We start from the raw sequence: 19,812 nt of genomic DNA, 5'->3' as shown, positions 1-19,812 counted from the left end.
CAGAGAGCCCGATGCGGGGCTCGATCCCAGGACCCTGGGATCATGACCTGAGCCGAAGGCAGAGGCTTTAACCCACTGAGCCACCCAGGCGCCCCTGTAGGTTGCTTTTTTTATCATAAATGCCGGGACACAGCTGGACACACGGATAACCATTGCCCCGTACGGCTCGCGTGTTAAACTAATGACTGAGTTACTCCTGGACAAACAGCCAGAATGAGCGCTGGCTGGGGACCGTAGGGTGAGCCGCCCTGGGAGGGAGGTCCCGAGGCCACACTAGTTTACATCTGTCCGGGGCTCACTGGGGAGCTCTAACACATCATATCAGGAGGGGAGACCCGCTCCCTGGAGAAAACAGAATGGGAAATGTTCGATTTTGCTGGACAACAGAGGAAGTCTTCTGGTGGCACTTTCTAAGTGAGGTCCTTTCTGTCCACTTTGTTTGTTTATTTTATTTATTTATTTGACGGACAGAGATCACAAGTAGGCAGAGAGAGAAGGGGAAGCAGGCTCCCTGCTGAGCAGAGAGCCCGAAGCAGGGTCTGGATCCCAGGCCCCTGAGACTATGACCTGAGCCTAAGGCAGAGGCTTAACTCACTGAGCCACCCAGGTGCCCCCTGTCCACTCTATATAAAATGCACCTCTTCCCACCACTTCCTTTAACCTTGATTGACATTTCTCCATGGCGTTCATCAACTTCTGATAGGCTAGAGAATTTGCTTATTGTGCTTTGTGTTGTCTGCTCCCACTAGAATGTAAGCTCCAGGAAGGCAGGGCCTTTGTCGGTCTCATTCATTATGGGGTTTCAGTTTAATGGGCAATGATTGTTCTTGCGGACTTTCCCTCACTCACTGCTGAGCTGGGGGACTCTACAGATGAAGGCCAGAGAGGCTTAGAATGGTCTGGCTGAGCATTTATTATCCTTAGGGTGAGGGGGGCGGAGGCTTGGTTTTTGTCACTGTCCTCCACCCCAGGGCTGAGCTGGCCCAGGGAACCCCGAATCAGAAGAAGACAGACACAAGACAGGTTAATTTGACTAATTTAAAATAAGAAGCGTGCCCTCAGACTGCCTGGAATTCTATCGTCCAGCCCAGTCTCTCCCTGTAGGAAAGAGTATATGGCAGAATCAAATGAATGAAGACCAAGAGGTTTCATGGTAAGACCAGAGGACTTGGATGGGATTCATGGCAGGCGCCATGAATTTATGATGGATAGAATGTGCATTTTCACTGCCAAGAGGTGTGGAAGACCGAGTCAGGAAATTGCGACCCCTCGGTTCCCCGGTAGCTGCGCCTCTGAGCCTGTTGAGCTTGGGTTATGATAGCTCACTTGTGGTCCATCTGTCCTTGAGGATGGTCTGCAGCAGAAGTGGGTCTCTTTGCCGTATGCTTAACAGACCATCTTTGGGATGTTTGCTTCCGTAAATTGCTGATCTTACTGTGTGTGGATTTTTGACAAAGTCTAACTTCCCAAGAATAAACGGGAAATCCCAGACCATGTGTGTGTGCTCTCCCTGCTGCCTAACTGCTGTTCTGACCCGCACCGTCCGTCTGGTTGCCCAATGTGGGGTCGGGGGTTGGGAGGTGCTGGCCAGAGGGAAATTTAGAGGAAGACACGGATGGGAAAATGCAAAAAGGTTAATTTGAATTTTCTAGTTCTGGAGAGACTGGCCTCAAGGGTGGGTAGTTTGCCTTGTCATTCAGGTCTTTCCTTCTTCCAACACATTCGTCATCTTCTAACCTGGAAGAATGAGCTTTTGACACTTGGGGTTCATTGGTGGCATCTCCAGATTGCGTTGCTCTAACCTTGGCCTCTGTTTTGCTCCCCCAGTGAACACCGAGAGTGAGACGGCGGTGGTGAATGTCACCTATTCCAACCGGGAACAGACCAGGCAGTGAGTGGGCTGGAAAGTGGGTGGGGAGGGTCTTTGTGGGACACGTGGAGGCAGGCAAGAGTGCCTGCTTGGGTTCTGTTACAGTGACAGCCGGTCGCAGACTTTTTTTGGTTCAGGGGTCTCAAGGGTTCAGAAACTCATCAGGATTGATAGCAAATCATGGACAGGAAGGGACCCAGCGAGACCTTCCCAGGAAAGGTGGGAAATCCTCTAGGAGAAAAGGTGGGCTTTCTCTGGGATGTCTAGTTGCCCTGGCAGGGTCCTTTGCCGTGTTGACGGCGCCATCTAGTGTTAGTGAGGAGGAACTGCGAGATTCACAGAAAGGATTTGTTCATGTTCTGATGTGGCGGGGGCAGACATTTTCTTGCGGGTGATGCTGCGAGCCCAGTTTCTGCTCTTGTAGGGTCCTGTTCGTCCTATTGCATGCATGCTTTCTAGCTCCTTAAGCCCTTTGGTTGAGCAGTTACACTTTCCACCTGCTGGTACTGACAGACTTTTTACAGTCTGTGCATTTACTCATTCATATCTGACCTGTTACGGGCTTTTTGCCACATTGGGCTTTTTTTTTTTTTTAAAGATTTTATTTATTTATTTGACAGAGAGAGAGAGATCACAAGTAGGCAGAGAGGCAGGCAGAGAGAGAGGAGGAAGCAGGCTCCCTGCAGAGCAGAGAGCCCGATGCGGGGCTCGATCCCAGGACCCTGAGCCCATGACCTGAGCCGAAGGCAGCGGCTTAATCCACTGAGCCACCCAGGCGCCCCCACATTGGGCTTTTGACAGCTTTCTTGTTCCTTCAGCATGCTGCCTCTAGCCTGCTGATGGTACATGGATCCCACTGCTTCCTCAAATCCTGTTTTCTTTATTTTGTTTTAAAGTTTATTTATTTTATTTTTTATTTTTTTTAAGGTTTTATTTATTTGACACAGAGATAGAGATCACAAGTAGGCAGAGAGGCAAGCAGAGAGAGAGAGGGGGAAGCGGGCTCCCCACTGAGCAGAGAGCCTGATTTGGGGCTCGATCCCAAGACCCTGAGATCATGACCCTAGCCAAAGGCAGAGGCTTAACCCACTGAGACACCCAGGCGCCCTTTAAAGTTTATTTTTAAGTTACTTCTACACCCAACGTGGTGCTCAAATGCAGGATCCCGAGATGAAAAGATAGCACACTCTACTGACTGAACCTGCCAGGCGCCCTGCCCGTAATTTTTTTTTTTTTTAATATTTTATTTATTTGACAGAGAGAAATTACAACTAGGCAGAGAGGCAGGCAGAGAGAGAGGAGGAAGCAGGCTCCCTGCGGAGCAGAGAACCCGATGCGGGGCTCGATCCCAGGACTCTGGGATCATGACCTGAGCCGAAGGCAGAGGCTTTAACCCACTGAGCCACCCAGGCGCCCCAATTTTTTTTTTTTTTTTTTAAATGGAACAGACAGCAATCACAAGTAGGCAGAGAGAGAGGGGGAAGCAGGCTCCCTGCTGAGCAGAGAGCCCGACACGGAGCTCGATCTCAGGACCCTGGGATCATGACCTGAGCTGAAGGCAGAGGCTTTAACCCCCTGAGCCACCCAGGCGCCCCATGCCCGCATTTTTTAAAATGACTCTTGGGCTCAGGATTTGTGGACGTCCCTGCTGCCCCTTCCTTAGCCTGGCTCTAAAGATCATGTCAACACTCGGCTTACTTCTCACGGCCTGTTGCTGCCTTGTTAACATTTCTGACCTGCATCGGCTGCTGTGGGATGGGAGGAAGCTTGCTTTTTCAGACATTCCAGATAGACTTAAACTCTAGTTTCCAAACTGTAAGCAGGACATTCTGTCTCCAGCCCCCCTTCCCCCCCCCCCCCCCCAACAGTTTCCTGAAACATGGAAGGTGCCAGGCTCAGATTTAGCAGGTGTAAAAACAAGTTTCTTCATTCATCATGTGTTTATTATATTTATTTACTTACCACGAATCACATGTGGTTTTCAAAGTAACCTGTGATACATAGATCTGGCTGGAACTAATAAGCCAGTTCGAAATTCACTGAGAATAACTTACTTAGGTTTCCCTTTGATGTTTTCAGCCATTTAGACTGGAAAATTCTCTGAGGTGGAGGTGGGAGTGGTTGGTAGGTGGTCATCTCCCTTGCTTTCAGTATGTTCCAAGTTGTAACCTGGAGTGCTTCACACACGGAGGGCCTTTGGTGTGATTGGCGTGGATTGGAGGGACCAGTAGATTCTCCCTCTGTCCTCAGAGCCATCATGAAGCTGAATGGCCACCAGCTGGAGAACCACGCCTTGAAGGTCTCCTACATTCCTGATGAGCAGATCGCACAGGGTCCTGAGAACGGGCGTCGAGGCGGCTTTGGCTCTCGGGGTCAGCCCCGCCAGGGCTCCCCTGTGGCAGCGGGGGCCCCAGCCAAGCAGCAGCAAGTGGATATCCCCCTGCGGCTCCTGGTGCCCACCCAGTATGTGGGTGCCATCATCGGCAAGGAGGGGGCCACCATACGAAACATCACGAAACAGACCCAGTCCAAGTGAGTCTTGGCTGTGGGGCTGTGGGAGCTGGGGTGCCTCCTGGTTGCACACCGGGCATGTCTCAGTATATACTTTCCAGGAAATGTTTCTGCAATGTGTTCCCTTTTCTCTTCATTGGGGGAGGGGGATGGTCACTGCTCCAATTTCAGCCTTCTGGAAAGGTGCTGTTGGGGAGGTTGAATGGACCTCGGGCATGCCATTTGCTGGCAGTGGCTGGGCTGCACCGTTATTAGTAGGGAGGCATTCTAGAATTTCTTGTAGGACGTGTCCTCAGGCAGACCGAGTCTGGGTGAGTCAGCCACAGAGTCTGCTGGTGGCCTCTTGGCGGGGCAGCCTGGCCAAAGCCAGCCTTCAGGGATAGGTCACCATCCTGCCCCATCTCCTGTACCACCACTGCTACCCCCCTAATCTCTGTTTTAAAATTTGACTTTTTCTTAAAAAAGATTTTATTTATTTATTTGTCAGAGAGAGAGAGCACACATAGGCACAGAAGGAGGCAGAGGCAGAGAGAGAAGCAGGCTCCCCGCTGAGCAAGGAGCCGGATGTAGGACTTGATCCTAGGACCCTGGGCTCAGGACCCGAGCCCAAGGAAGCTGCTCAACTGACTGAGCCACCAAGGCATCCCAGACTTTCTTTTTTTTTAATTTGCATATAGTTGACCTCTCTTTAATCTTTATAGCTGGTCAGGGTACTCTGGAAAAGAACAGGTCACGTCATGTCCTTATTCCAAATGCATCCTTAATTATTTACTTTTAATTTGGGACAGTGTGCCTTCCCTTTATAGTTGCTTCATGGGGGGGCTCCCAGTGTTGAAGGGGAAATGCAGCTTCAGAGCTGTGGGCTGCTGATTGCCAGCCCTGTGTTCCCACACCAGATGCCACTGTCGTCCCCCACCACCTCCTCATTCAGAGGGCCGGCCCGGGTTCCCCTGGACCTTTCTCTGCCCTTCCCACTTCTGCACTTGAACTTGTTCTAAGAGCCATTTCTGGACGTTGGGTTGAGGAGAGGTGGCCAGGAGGGTGAAGAAGACTCCGGGTTTCACCGGGGACCCCTAACCATCCTTGACCTTGTGGTCTTCAGGATAGATGTGCACAGGAAGGAGAACGCAGGTGCTGCGGAGAAGGCCATCAGCGTCCACTCGACCCCGGAGGGCTGCTCGTCTGCGTGTAAGATGATCTTAGAGATCATGCACAAGGAAGCCAAGGACACCAAAACGTAAGGCTTTTATTTAGCGTTTCTCAGGAGGAGGGGGTGGTTGCCTCTCCTACTCTGACACGCTTTATTCGCTAGAATGTGGAGATAGAGGGGAGACAGGACATAAACTGAAACACGAGGTCCTTTTCCCCACAAGTTACACCCATGTACCCGCTTAGCGATTCTGTGCGTTTACAGGCGTGTGTCTGCATGCGTTGGTCCACGGACGTGCGTATGCACAGGTGTGCGTGGGCCCTTGTGCGCGTTCCAGCACAAGTAGGACCACAGTGAACGTGTTCTGTAGTTCGATTTTTTTCCCATTAATGGATCAGCAATTAATGACCCGCCTCATTGTTTCTAACACTGCACGGAATTCTGTGGTGTGGCTGTTCTAAAGTAAACAGTTGAACGAGTATTAATATGTACTTGCCTGTGAAACAGTCACCCCAGTTAGGATAATGAGCACGGCCGTCACTCTGGTAGTCTCTGTGCCCCTTGGTGGCCCATCCCTGCTTCCCCATTTCTCTAGCACTAAGCAACCACCAATTTGTTGATTTTCATAATTGCTTCAAAAGTAGTTTTTTCTTTTAAAGATTTTATTTATTTATTTGACAGAGATAACAAGTAGGCAGAGAGGCAGGCAGAGAGAGAGGGGGAAGCAGGCTCCCCGCTGAGCAGAGAGCCCGATGCGGGGCTTGATCCCAGGACCCTGAGATCAGGACCTGAGCCAAAGGCAGAGGCTTAACCCACTGAGCCACCCAGGCACCCCTCAAAAGTAGTTTTGTGCCATGGTTGGTCCCGGAAACCCCACGTCTGCGGTGGTGGGCTGACCGAGTCTCTGCGTGGCCCCCCATCTAACAGCTCTTGTCTCTCCCTCCTTCCCAAGGGCTGACGAGGTTCCCCTGAAGATCCTGGCCCATAATAACTTTGTGGGGCGTCTCATTGGCAAGGAAGGGCGCAATCTGAAGAAAGTAGAGCAGGACACAGAGACGAAGATCACCATCTCCTCGTAAGGCTCTCAGTTACCTCTCTGTGAGGGGGCTGCCCGGGGGCGGCGGTGTGTCAGTAGTGAGCCTAAATCCTGGGGCCGTGAGTTGGATGCAGTTTCTGCCCTAGGGAAGCATGATCAGTGAAGTGGCAAAGACTGGTCATCTCCGTGAGGGCCGGGGTTGCTGGAGCACATCCTTCCGTCCTCTGGGCTGCCCATCATGCCTGTCCCCTGCATCCCGGAGAGCCTGCAGCAGGGGTGGGGGTAGGGCAGGGAGGGGGATGGCAGTCTCAGGCGTGTTTGCTAGGCTGCAAGAAGCAGACCGACCCAGGCCCTGGTCCAAGGATGGAGTGTGTGCTCCCCTGTGTCGTGCCCTGCCCCTCCCGGGAGAACCGGAGCCAAGCAGACCAGTTACCTCTTCTGTGAGCACTGTGCCTCGGCATTTCATCCCAGACTCGCTCCGTTCTGAAAGCACAGGAGATGGGTTGCCTAGAACCACTGGAGAAACCTCCAGTCCTGGGCGTCCTCTTTGCTTTACCGGTGCTGAAAAGCGGTCTGTGATTGGATTCCTCGCAAATCGAGGGGTTTCAGTCGGGTGTTCTCCTCTCCCTGTACCTGGCTCCCCCCGTCCTGCCCCAGTGACATACTGAAGGCCAGAGACGGGGAGCTGTTTGCCGACAGGGACGCAGCCTCCAGGAGCTGTGTCTGTGGCTGGTGCCCAGCCGGGGGCCTCTCTCTGGTGGGAGGGTGACACAGCCCTGCTGTCCCGCCAGGTTGCAGGACCTCACCCTCTATAATCCTGAGAGGACTATCACCGTGAAGGGGGCCATCGAGAACTGCTGCAGGGCCGAGCAGGAGATCATGAAGAAGGTTCGGGAGGCCTACGAGAACGACGTGGCCGCCATGAGTGTGAGTGCCCGGTGCCGCTGCTTCCCCTGATGCTCTGGGCCTGGGGCAGCGCGGAAAGGGTCCTCCATGTGGGGTGTATTTCCAGTCCTCCAGGCCTTTGGATTTCCAGTCCTCCAGATCTTTGAGGTTTAATGAATAGAGATTCTTTATCTGATTCCTGAGGTGTGGGTCGGGTTTCATCAGAGGCTTTGAGGTCTGTGATCTTCCTATAAAATTGGTGTTGTGGGTCCTTCAGTGAGAAGAGGGGCCATAATTTTATCTGATTTGTTTTTTAAGATCTTATTTATTTATTTCAGAGATAAAAGAGAGCACAAGAGCCAGGGCAAGCAGGGGGAGAAGCAGAGGGAGAGGGGCGGGGACTAAGAAGATTCTGCATTAGGTGTGGAGCCCAGTGTGGGGCTTGTTCCCACAACCCTGAGATCACGACCTGAGCCAAAGTCAAGAGTCAGACGCCTAACGTCTGAGCCAGCCAGGCACCCCTCATCTGATTTGAACTTTTTTTTTTTTTAAAGGATTTTATTTATTTTTTTGACAGAGACACAGCGAGAGAGAGGGAACACAAGCAGGGGAGGTGGGAGAGGGAGAACAGGCCTCCTGCTGAGCAGAGAGCCCGATGTGGGGCTCGATCCCAGGACCCTGGGATCATGACCCAAGCCGAAGGCACCCCTGATTTTTCAAAAATTATGTTTTCATTCATTCGCTCATTTTTATTAATAACTTTTTTTTTTTAAGATTTTATTTATTTATTTGACAGAGAGAAATCACAAGAGAGGCAGGCAGAGAGAGAGGAAGGGAAGCAGGCTCTCCGCTGAGCAGAGAGCCGGATGTGGGACTTGATCCCAGGACCCTGAGATCGTGACCTGAGCTGAAGGCAGTGGCTTAACCCACTGAGCCACCCAGGCGCCCCATTCGTTCATTTTTAAAGACTTTATCTTTGAGAATGAGGATGAGTGGCAGAGGGAGAGGGAGAAGCATGCTCCCTGCTGAGCAGAGAGCCTGATGTGGGACTTGATCCCAGGATCATGACCTGAGCCAAAGGCAGATACTCAACCGACTGAGCCACCCAGGTGTCCCTCAGCTGATTTTTTTAAAAGGAGAGTGAGAATGTGGGGCACAGGAAAACAGGTGAGCCCTGGAGGTCTAACAGAGATCTGTCCTTGTGCCTTCTCATGGGAATTTTCCAGTGCAGGCAGAGTTACTGGAATAAGCCTCTGGGGAGATGGGACATCTGAGGCTCTGGTTGACCCTTCTGGTTGGCGTTGCTGGTTCTTGATCCAGCGGTCATGTCCCATCGCTCCCGGCCCTATGCTCCATTTGTGTGTGTGCGTGTGTGCGTTTGAGAGCCAGAAGGGCAGGAAGGCTTTGTGCAAAAGCACCCAGTTCTGCTGTGTTTGCACCCCCCCAACCCCAGCACTGCCCTGTGGGTTCAGCCAGGCCCTGCAGCACGAGCTGACCTCTTCCCTCCTCACCTTCCTTCCCCAGCTGCAGTCACATCTCATACCCGGCCTGAACCTGGCGGCTGTAGGTCTTTTTCCAGCTTCGTCTAGCGCGGTCCCACCACCTCCCAGCAGCGTCACTGGGGCCGCGCCCTACAGCTCCTTTATGGTAGGTGCGGGATCTCCTGACGGGGGCCCCTGGGCCCTTCCACGGCCTCTCTTAGGGTCCAGTCCCCTGCAGGAGCCTGACGCTTAGGAATTTGCAGAGAGGGAGGAGGGAAGGGAGGTCTGGGATGCCCCTCTTGTGTGGTGCTCCCAGCTGTGTGCACGGTGCCACAGAGGCCGCCTGGGCAGCTGGCAGCACTGTCCCTTGTCCCTTTTGGCCCCGGGGAGAGCCCCGGAGCGGATCGCCCATGTTGGCCGCCCAGCGTCTGGCTCCTTCTCTTTGAGGACGCTTGCCTGGGGGGTGGAAGGGTTCCAGGCCGTGCCCTGTCCCCGGTGATAACACGCCCTGCCCCGGCAGCAGGCCCCGGAGCAGGAGACCGTGCAGGTGTTCATCCCAGCGCAGGCGGTGGGGGCCATCATCGGGAAGAAGGGACAGCACATCAAACAGCTCTCGCGCTTCGCCAGCGCCTCCATTAAGGTGACCTGCTCTGCCTCCTTCCAGGTCCTGGGAAGAGGGGAGCACTCTGCTGCCTTCCTGGATGCCCCATGGGGCTGCTCTTGGGTGGCTTCTTTCTCTGCTAGTCCCTGAACCCTTTGCATTTGACCTTGCCCAGGGCCTTGGGGGCTCCTGGGCTTTGGGGGGAGGGAGCAGGCGGAGTTGCAGCCTAAGAAGGAGAGCTTAGGTTCTGGCACGGACTGACGTGGGTTCAGCCCCCAGCCCCGAAGCCTCAGTCCCTGATCCCTTGTGACTGCAATCCCAGCCCGAGCACCACAAAGTGAGGTAGTCGGGGGCCCCCCGCTCAGCCAGTGCCCGGCGCTCAGTGGTTACGGCAGGTGCCAGCTGTCTTTTCGCCTTCCTTGGCCGGGGTCTGGTGCAGAGAGAAGAGACAGGAGCTAAACAGAGTTACGTTTCACAAGCCTAAATCCAGTAGTGTTGGCAGTCCTGAAGGAGTTGGTCAGATGCAGGGATTCTTTTCTGCCGGTGTGGTCTCTGCCCTCCTCACCGTGGGCGGTTTGTCTGTGCCCCACTCCGAGCAGGACTCCACGGAAGCGTCCCCAGGAAGTTGGGAGGGTGGGTGGTGGGGAGGCCCTGCTTAGGAACTGTCCCTAGCACACACGCAACCTGCACACGTCCTCATCACATTTTTGGTGCAGGGGCAGTGCCCTTGGGGCTCAGGGTCTTTGTTGTCGCCTCTCCTGGCCCTCGGAAGTAGGTGGTGGAATTGGGGGTGGGGGGGGCTCGGTGGGGGTAGGGGGCACCTCTTTGACCAGTTCTTTTCTTTCTAGATTGCTCCTCCTGAAACTCCTGACTCCAAAGTTCGTATGGTCATCATCACTGGACCCCCAGAAGCCCAGTTTAAGGTTCTCATCTTTGTTTTTCCAAAGGAAGGAATTGAGGCTGGGTGGGAGTGGAAATCTGCAGAACACCTTCGTCTTTTAATTTTAATTTTATTTATTTAGTTTTTAAAGATTTTATTTATTTATTTGATGGGTAGAGATCACAAGTAGGCAGAGCAGAGCGGGGGTGGGGGGGGGAAGCAGGCTCCCTGCTGAGCAGAGAGCCTGATACAGGGCTCTGTCCTAGGACCCTGGGATCATGACTTGAGCTGAAGGCAAAGGCTTAACCCACTGAGCCACCCATGTGCCCCTACGTAACACTTTCATTTAAAAAGTTTTTATTTATTTAAGTAATTCCTACACCCAGCGTGGGGCTTGCAGCTACGACCCTACGACCCTGAGATGGAGAGTCTCATGCCCTGCTGACTGCGCCAGCTGGGGCTGCCCGAGGGCAGCACTGTAGTGCTGACTGTCACTTTGGCATCGGACTCCATTTCTGTTGACTTCCTCGCTCTTCTGAAGATGAACAGAAATCTGGGACAGAAGGAAGGCTGAGGGCTTCTTTCTTGTGTCCTGCTTCCCTTAGTAAGGAAGATCTTTGATGCCCAATTCCCTCCTCTCCTTTCTTTATGTCCTGCTGCATTGCTGGGTCCCTGAACTGGTGGTCACAGAGTCAGAGAGCTAACCGTTGGCTCCTCCTGACCTAGGCAGGGCTAGAGAACGGGGACACTCTAGAGGCTGTGGGGACTGTCCAGCAGCCCGTCCTCTGGCTGACTCGATCATCTGCCTTGTTCACGATCATCCCAGAGCCTGCAGGGGTTTGTAGCTTCTGAATTGTCCCTGGAAGTATGTGTTCAGTTACTCTACCCGGGCTCTCCAGTATTACAGGAAGCAGAAGGAACAGGTCACTGCTCGTGGGCCGTTTTCGCATCCCCTGGTGTAAATGGTTGAGCTGGGCCTGTGGGGCAAAAGGGGATCGGGTGCACCTTGGGGGCTCTGGTCGTGGGGTTCCCTTGCTTCCCTTAATGTCGTGTGTGGCCCGCTGATCAACAAGGATCTCCTCCTCTCAGGCTCAGGGAAGAATTTATGGAAAACTCAAGGAGGAGAACTTCTTTGGTCCCAAGGAGGAAGTGAAGCTGGAGACCCACATCCGGGTGCCAGCGTCCGCTGCTGGCAGAGTCATTGGCAAAGGCGGCAAAACGGTGAGCCTGGAGGGCCAGGGATGGACGTGCTGGGTCGTAGTGCTCACACCGCACAGCTCTGCCCTGGCCTCCTACTCCCCTACCCCGTAGGGCCTGAGGACTCCCCACTTGCTCCTTTACCCAATTCTCCTCCCTGGCCCGGCCCCCGGGTCCTCCAGTTACCTGCTAGGGACTCGCCTCCTCCCCCTCCCTCCAGCCCCTTCTGTGCTTTCCGGGTAGCATCCTAAGCTGCTCTCTGCCCCCCACCCCGCCCAGGTAAATGAGTTGCAGAATTTGACAGCGGCCGAGGTGGTGGTGCCAAGAGATCAGACTCCAGATGAGAATGACCAGGTCATCGTCAAGATCATTGGGCATTTTTATGCCAGCCAGGTACATAGGGCACTCCCCTGCCTCGTGCCAGTGCAGGCCCTTTGGCTTTCTTACAGTGACTACCTCCATCCCTGCTTCCGGTTCCGCTGTCCCATTCCAGAACTCACCATCCCCACACCACTTCTGTGGGCCAGTCAGCACTGCCCGGCATTGGGACTGACCCCGGAGTCTGGAAAGAGGGTGGATATTAGGTTCAAATGCTCTGAATCTCAAGAAGGCAGAAAAAGGTTGATTGGAAGGTAGTGGGGTTGCCCTGAAATCCTCTGGTGGTGGAACGGGAAGGGATATGGGGACTCATGGACATCAGCCCTTCTGTTGAGAGGATAGGCAGCTTCCTAAGCTAGATGCTGCCTAAGCGGTCAAGGGCAGGACAGGAACCCAGAACCCCAGTTCCCGGCTCTCAGTTCCCAGTGTGGTGTGGCCATGCAGCACCAGGAGCGGGGGTTTGGAGGCAGAGAGCTTGGAGCTCAGACCCCATGTGGCCTTTCTGCTGTATGGCCTGGGCCGAGAAACTTCCCGTGACGGTCCTCGGAGAACAAGAGCCACGATAGTATCCTAGATTTCTGCGTGCGTCTGATACACCGAGCACCATTCCATGTGGCTCACATATATGAGCTCACTTAATCCCCGTGACAGCCTCATTGTACAAGCGTGGTAGTGTGAAGGATAGATCCAAGGACGCACTGGGCCAGGATGTTCCCAGTGCCGACGTGGGTGGTGGGGGTGCGGGGGTGTGTGTGCTTTTCATGGGTTAGAATGAGAATCAGGGAAACCTTCTGTAAATCATCCACGTGCGGCCAACTGCGTGGGAAGTACGAGAATCCCGAGTCCATAGCCTTTCCCCCACCTCCACCACCTTTCTCTTGAACCAGGAAACCGAGCACTCCGTTGATGGAAGCGATTCTGGTCAGTGGTTAGGGACGCCCCCTGTTCCAGTTCGCTTCCCTGGCAGAGCTCTGTTCTTAGCGCAGCGCCTTTGAGAAGGAAAGACTCTTAAGAGACAGATCCTTGGGTCTTTTGTCCATTGCTTAGGTTTCACCGTTTTATTTGTAAATCCGTGTCTGGACATGACTTCATCCCCTTGGCTGGTGATGTTTGCACGCGTAGCGGGGACTCTGATTTGTGAGGAGGTCTCCCGCGTGATGACCTTCTGACCAGACATCCTCCTGGAAACCCCGGGAGTTCTGTTTGGGGTTCAGTAGCGTGTGTGGCAGCTATGGTCAGTTTTTCAATTCTGGTGAACGAGTCTGTATTCCGGGTCCCCCTCCCCCTCCCTCTCCCTCAGGCCTCCCCTCCCCCACGGGGGTGCTCAGGGCCCACGGGAGGCAGAGAAAGTTCGGGTCCCGCTCACCCTCGCTCTTCCTGTTGTGCTTGTTGCCGGTGTCTAGGTCCTGGTGGCCTCTTTCCCCCGGGGTCAGGCTCTCTCCTTGCCTTTGGGGGACCCTCAAGGGGGTCTTCACTCTGGCCTCTTCTCTGGTTTTCCTGCAGATGGCACAGCGGAAGATACGAGACATCCTGGCCCAAGTTAAACAGCTGCACCAAAAGGGACAGAGTAACCAGGCCCAGGCACGGAGGAAGTGACCAGCCCCTCCCTGTCACATCGACTCAAGGACAACGGGCTGAAGTCGAGAGCGCGTTCTCCCCAGCAGGCCTGAGAATGAGTGGGAATCAGGGACACTTGGGCTGGGATGTAGATCAGGTTTGCCCACTTGCTTGAGAAAAGACGTTCCAGTGAGGAACCCTGATCCCTCGGCCCCACACGCCCAACCAATTGGCCCGACACTGCTCGCCCCTCAGGGTGTCACCATGGCGATTCTAGCTCAGGGTGCTTTTAAACGTGGATTGTTGAAGTCAGTTCTCCGGGTCCCACCGAGAGGGTGGGTCAGACCCCAGTGGGAAGAGAAATAAAATTTCCTTCAGGTTTTTCAATCACTCAGAGGGGTGTTTCAATCAGCCTCAAAGGATGGTTTGCTTCTTGACCCTAAAATCCTTCCAGCCTTCTCCTACTTGGTCCGTTGATTAAAATACCTCTATTCTCATGCCCTGACATAGCCTGTTCCTGTAGAGCCTTTTTCTATAGTCACACGATTGTTTTATCTGTACTGCTACCAGAAAAAGTGGAAACCAGTGCACTGCTTTGCTTACGTTACTGATTCAAAGGAGAAGACACACCAGCATCTATAGTCTAATTCTGCTCCTTCCCTAACCAACCGATAGGAACAGCGAGGAATAAAGAGTGGGGGGGAAATATGATTAAAATATATAGTAATCCACGTTTAAAAGGAGTGCCCTTACGGCTGGTCTAGTCCAGATCACCGGGGTGAAAAATTGGCGTGATTAAAATTTTCTCCACTTGGTCGGGACCACCAAGATTCCCTGCCCCATTCGTGTCCTTCTCCCCATCGAGGCACACATGGGTGGTACTGAATGCTCAGCGGGATAGGGGCTGACCACTGTACTGTCCCTGATTCCCATCATTCTCAGGCAGATTTTATATTTTTTTAAAGTCTATTTTAATGATTGGATATGAGCACTGGGAAGGGGACATGACTCCCCTTGATAAAGTCTCAGTTCCATGGAGGACTTGAGTGGCCCCAAAGGCTGCCACTGTGCCCTCACTCCAGCCCATGTGCTCCTATAAGGGCTGGTTTCCAGAGGTGTAGGGGTTGTGGGGCACTCCCCCTCCACGGCACTGTTCCCTTGGTGGTGGTGGGATGTGGAACCCAACCCTGAGCTCCCAGTAAAGCTAAAGCCCATCATCTGGCATGTATTATGAATATTCAGTACTTTGGAGAGTATTTGCTTCTGTTTTTATCCTAGAGGCCTATTTAACCGATGGCTTCTGCCTCTGTGAATCATTGGCACGACAAGAGTTGTGCCTGAGAACAGAATTCAAAATACCAGCAGCGTTATGCACAAAGGGGTAAATAAGCTTAATTTATTAATTTACCAGGCTCAATAAGATCCCGTTGGAAGTTCAGCGCTTGTGGAAGACGGCAGCCATCAGTTAAATGAGGTTAGGCCTCCCCTCCGAATATACTGATTGTCAATGCATATTAGCCAGGTGGTGCACTTTAGCTACCTTGGACAATGCTATCAAGTGTGCTGGGAAGGGAGGAAGGCCTCTCTGCATGTGGAAAAGCCCATGCATGGCCTCCCCTCCTTCCAACACTGCAACCACGACAGTAGTAATCACGAGACAACCATGACACGTGGGCGGAGTCAGTCAGGTAATGCTGTGCGCGAAGTAAACTACCTCAAGGTATGAAGTTACCTCAGCAATTACTTTCCTTTTTGTTCCCCCGCCTTTTTTTTTTTTTTAAACCTTTTTTTTTTCTTTGCGGCTTGCTGATATTTTATATAAAAAAAGAAGAGCAAAGCAAAAGAGAAGCTGATAGTCTTGAATATTTTATTTTTTTAATGAAAAGAAAAAAACGAGAAAGTTATGTTTCATAATTTCTTACAACATGAGCCAGTGTAAGCCTTTACGATCTCAATGTGGAGAACAGGCCCTGTAGGAAAGGCAGCGGGGGCTGGCTCTTGGGGAAGAGGCTGGGGCTGAGCGAGCCCGGCGGGGAGGCCCTGATCTAGGACTCCCAGATTCCTAAAAACCACTGTCCTCTCTCCTGGAGACTCCTTGCTTGCCAGGATCCAGAGACCTGGCCGAGCTGTGGGCCTCCAGGGGCAGACAACAAACCCAGCAGCCGGCCCCTGGCGTCCGCCCCCCCACCCCTTTCCCTTTTTGGTTCAAGGGCATCCCAGCCAATTTTCCCCACCAGTGGTGCTGTTGAGATATTTTTTAAAATACTGCCTCTGTTTTATCGAGGAGTGAAATAATAACTAAAAAAATATACCCGTTTAAAAAAAACAAACTAATTCTCTGTCTAGAAATATGGGAGCCAAGATTCCGTTGGTAGAAGAGACATAGCTGCTCTCACACTGTCAAGAGAGGTCCCCCTGGTCTGTCATTACCATCTTTTTCTTTTTCCTTCTTTCTTTTTCCCCATTATTTTCATTTCAGTCCTATCTTGCTGTTCTCTTTGATCTATGTCAACAGACCAAGGAGCAGACTGACTCTTGGATGATGCCCCCCGCCCCCCCCCCCCCCGGTCTCCTCTGTCTTCTTTAGATTGATCTGATTGATTTTAATAGTGGACCCAAACTAAAGGACTTCTTAATTTAGGGTGGTAGGTCGCCAGGAGGGGTAGGAGGTATGGAAATGTGACTGGGGACAGGTTCTTGCCTCGCTCATGTCTTAACCCTTTGTCCCCCTGACATACAACCTCCGGAATGGTCTGTTCCAAAGAGAGGAGGACACAGGAGAGCATTTAGGGGTAATATCAGGCCAATGTAATCCGAGCTTCCCACCTGTCCTAACCACAAAAAAAAAAAAAAAAAAGGGTCTCCCAACTTCCATCTCTGGCTCTCTATGCTTTATCCCAAAATGAAAGCAGATAACATTCAGACATCGGCCATTTGGTGATTTAAGGCAAATTTCCAGCAGCAAGCATGCTTTAACATCTGGTTCAAACTACCAGCAGGAAAAGCAAAAACAAAAACCACCCACAGTACCTGAAATGTGATTGTTGCAGTGTTCAGTTTCCTTGGGATCCTGCTCCCTTCACACCGTAAGGCCACATCCTTTTCCTTTGGCTGATTCAGCTCCCCGAAGAGGTCAGGAAGTGTGGCGAGGGACTGTCCAACAGGGGTTGAATTAGGCACAGCTCCGCTCATCGCTGACGTTTGCCCAGCAGGAAGGTTGTGAAAGTTACCCTACCAGAAGCAGAAGGAATATGGTTTGGTGGTTAAAGTTTAGGGGAGATAAAGGACCTGTCTTGGTAGGCCTGCCTTTGACCCCTAGGCTAGGTCTTGGGACGTTCCTTGTCCTCTCCCACATCACCTCCATTTCCCCATCCTTGGCGAGATAAGTCAGTGTGAAAAGCACTTGGGAGATTTGGATGATTTGAGAAAAGCGACTTTTAAAAAACCACTCCTTATACTCGAAGATTATATATATATATATGTATGTGTGTGTGTGTGTGCGCTACATATATATTTTTAAGAAAGGACCATCTCTTGAGGATATATTTTTTAATTCTGTGGAACACACAAAAAAAACCAAACTGGTCTGATTCACTAACTTCAAACCTGCATCTGACAGTTAAACCCCGATGGCTTTAATCCCCTCTAGGGTCTGGTTGCCTTTTGGGGTTTGGGTTTTGGACTCGGCTCCTTGGAGGGGCCTGGGTAGGAGAGAGCTGCACGGAGGGACAGGGAATTTTCTCCCCTGCTGCCCTCTCCTGCCCGCTCCCCACCCCCGGTCCCAGGTCCTTGTCAGTCTATTCCTTTTCCGTGAGCTCTCCACTTGGGGGGGGGGTGGCGGTTGGGAGCTGTTCTTAGGTATGCCTCACTCTTGGCAGCAAAGACCCCGTGTAAAACCCAGAGAACACTGCGGGGAACACTCCAGGTGGCTCTGTGTCCGTTTTCCTCTGTGCCAAAGACAGACAGACAGACAGGCTGAGAGAGGCCGCTTTTGAATCAAAGCAGTAGCCATCTTTCAATGTAGACTTGGGCTGTCTGGGAGGGGCTCCTGGAGACAGTGTGAGCTAAAGATGCGTCCCTTCCCTTCCGAGGCTCCTGGGGGACTTGGGGCCAGGACTTGCCAAGGGGTAGGGAGCTGAGAAAGGGGTCCATGGGCTCCTGGTTGCACTTTGGGGCAGGAGGGGAAGTTTGAGGCTCCTCTGTGTGGGACTGCTCTCCGTCCCCTGCCCCCGCTGCAGAGATGGCACGACGAGTTCCCTTCAGGCCTGGCAGACTGGCAGCGAGGAGGGGCCTCAGTTAGCTCTCAAGGGTGCCTTCCCCTCCTCCCAACCCAGACATACCCTCTGCCAAACTGGGAACCAGCAGTGCGCTGTTAACTACCTCACAGAGCCCCAGAGGGACCGTCCGAGCTTCCGCTTCGCGGAGAAGCTGGCACCTCTCGTCCCCCCTTCCGTCCCATCTCCCAGCCAGGGGTCGGGGGAGAGCCTAGTGGCTTTGACATTCAAACCATGCAGCTGTTTTGCCTGTTGAAAACTGGTAAAAGGAAGACAGCACAGCCTAAGAAAAAGTAATCGCAGGAAGATGGAAGACAAATCCTCAGTGCCAGGGGCATAAAGCCATTTCCCTTCCGAACATTCGATGACTTAGATGCAGAACGTTTCTCTTGTATTCAGACTTAGAGTAACACCAGCTGAAAGCTTCCGTTTCTTTCCTTTGGATACATAAGGCTTCTCTATCGGGGTCCAGGGCAGGGAGGAGGCCTCGTGACCGAAGGTGGAGGTAGAGGGTGAGGGCCAGATCCCAACCTTGACCCTTGGGCCCAGTGCACCTCTGTGGGGCACAGCCTGATGATGGCACCGTTAGTAGGGTGCCTTAGTATGGTTGAATCCGGACTGACAAGACATGAAAGAATTGTGGTTTTGTTTTGTTTTGTTTTGTTTTGTTTTCTGAAATGAACTAGCAGGAAGCTCCTCCGGAGCACGAGTTTTGAGTAACCACAGGTGATGGACGCTACGAGTAGAAATGGATTAACTACCTCAATCCTTACAGTAAGATTGGAACCAAGGGCGGGGACTCGTGCATGGGGGTATGAATCCCAGCCAGGAGAAGTGAGTTGAGAGGCTTGTGCCACGAAAGGTTTGTTCTGGAGGGACAGGCAGGCCTGCCAGGATTCCCCTCCCCCCGCCCCGTTCCTGTCGACGGGGCTGGGAGGTCTGGCAATGAGGTGCCCCCCTTTCTGCCTTACTCGCTCTGTCTTGTTGGACCAGAGAGGCCGGCTGGACGTGATGTGGGGGCTTAGGCCTGGAACCCATCACTCAGCCCTCAAGTCAGGAGGCCTGGGAAAGCAGAGCTCAGACCTCTTCAGGCTTTTTCTGAGAGGTTCTGCCTCCACTGTACCCCCTTCTCCGTCGTCACGGGGATGGTTGGCTCTGGAAGAGGCGGTGCAGGATCCTTTGTCCTGAGAGAGTCCAAGGCCCGCCCGTCCTCTGGTCGCTCAGGCGTCTTTGTAGTTGGGGAGCCCACCGGGCAGTCCCAGCCCCTCCCCACCCTCTAATGGACCTCCTCATAGAAGCCCCGTTTCACTTTTGTTTTATCTACCTCTTAGCAAGACAATAGGAATTAGGTAGTCGCAACTCCACTTGCTTAGGTTAGGGGGGGAAAAAGATTTCTTTTTCCAAAGGAAAAAAAAATATTACCTTAAAAATACTTTCCAAAAAACTGTAAAAAAACCAAAAAAAAATTTAAAAATTAAAAAAAAAAGAGGGAGACATTTTCCAGTGACCACTGGATTGTTTTAATTCCCCAAACTTTTCACTTTTTTTTCCCCCGTAAATAAGTTTCACTCTGGTGAGTTTCTCCACTTGCTTAAGATAACGTGCTAATCTAACAGGTACAGCTTTCACAGAGCCCCCTGGCTTGCGGTCTCCCCCATTACCCACCCCCTTCCCTCTGGTGAGTCTACCTGTGCTCACCCCAAGACCCCCCCCAGCCAGGTGACTTCAGCCCCTCCAGCCAAGAATACAGACTTTGTGTGTGTTGGGGTACTTCTCGACTCACCTTTTCCCCCCTGTGGGGGTTGGGGGGCGCTTGTAACACTTGTAACGCTTCTGTGTAAATTTTATGTAACCCACTGCCGTGTAAAGCTGTTCAAAATGAATTTCAGCAGATGACGAGTTAGCGCAATGAACGAACATCCTCTCCCACCACTTGGAGTCTCCCCTTTCTCCAGCATCTTCGTCCGGGTCCCGGAAACCAGACTAAGAGGA

At 52.6% G+C, this 19,812-nt stretch overlaps 1 protein-coding gene across 2 annotated transcripts in view; it reads left to right on the top strand.

Moving 5' to 3' along the window:
- Positions 1–13,585, top strand: part of IGF2BP1 (insulin like growth factor 2 mRNA binding protein 1) — a 40,674-nt gene extending 27,089 nt beyond the window's left edge. The window contains exons 5-15 of one of the 2 annotated variants that reach the window (XM_045985797.1): positions 1,828–1,891; positions 4,121–4,402; positions 5,484–5,618; positions 6,484–6,606; positions 7,359–7,494; positions 8,977–9,099; positions 9,454–9,573; positions 10,383–10,457; positions 11,504–11,635; positions 11,891–12,004; positions 13,493–13,585. In XM_045985797.1, the coding sequence (XP_045841753.1) occupies positions 1,828–1,891; positions 4,121–4,402; positions 5,484–5,618; positions 6,484–6,606; positions 7,359–7,494; positions 8,977–9,099; positions 9,454–9,573; positions 10,383–10,457; positions 11,504–11,635; positions 11,891–12,004; positions 13,493–13,585 (1,397 nt within the window). The remainder of the gene's footprint in view (positions 1–1,827; positions 1,892–4,120; positions 4,403–5,483; positions 5,619–6,483; positions 6,607–7,358; positions 7,495–8,976; positions 9,100–9,453; positions 9,574–10,382; positions 10,458–11,503; positions 11,636–11,890; positions 12,005–13,492) is intronic. The other variant, XM_045985798.1, reaches the window with a different exon arrangement.
- Positions 13,586–19,812: the final 6,227 nt, after the last annotated feature.

This window comes from Meles meles, chromosome 18, assembly GCF_922984935.1.
Source record: "Meles meles chromosome 18, mMelMel3.1 paternal haplotype, whole genome shotgun sequence".
Taxonomy (NCBI): domain Eukaryota; kingdom Metazoa; phylum Chordata; class Mammalia; order Carnivora; family Mustelidae; genus Meles; species Meles meles.
This window is presented reverse-complemented; position numbering and strand designations above follow the sequence as displayed.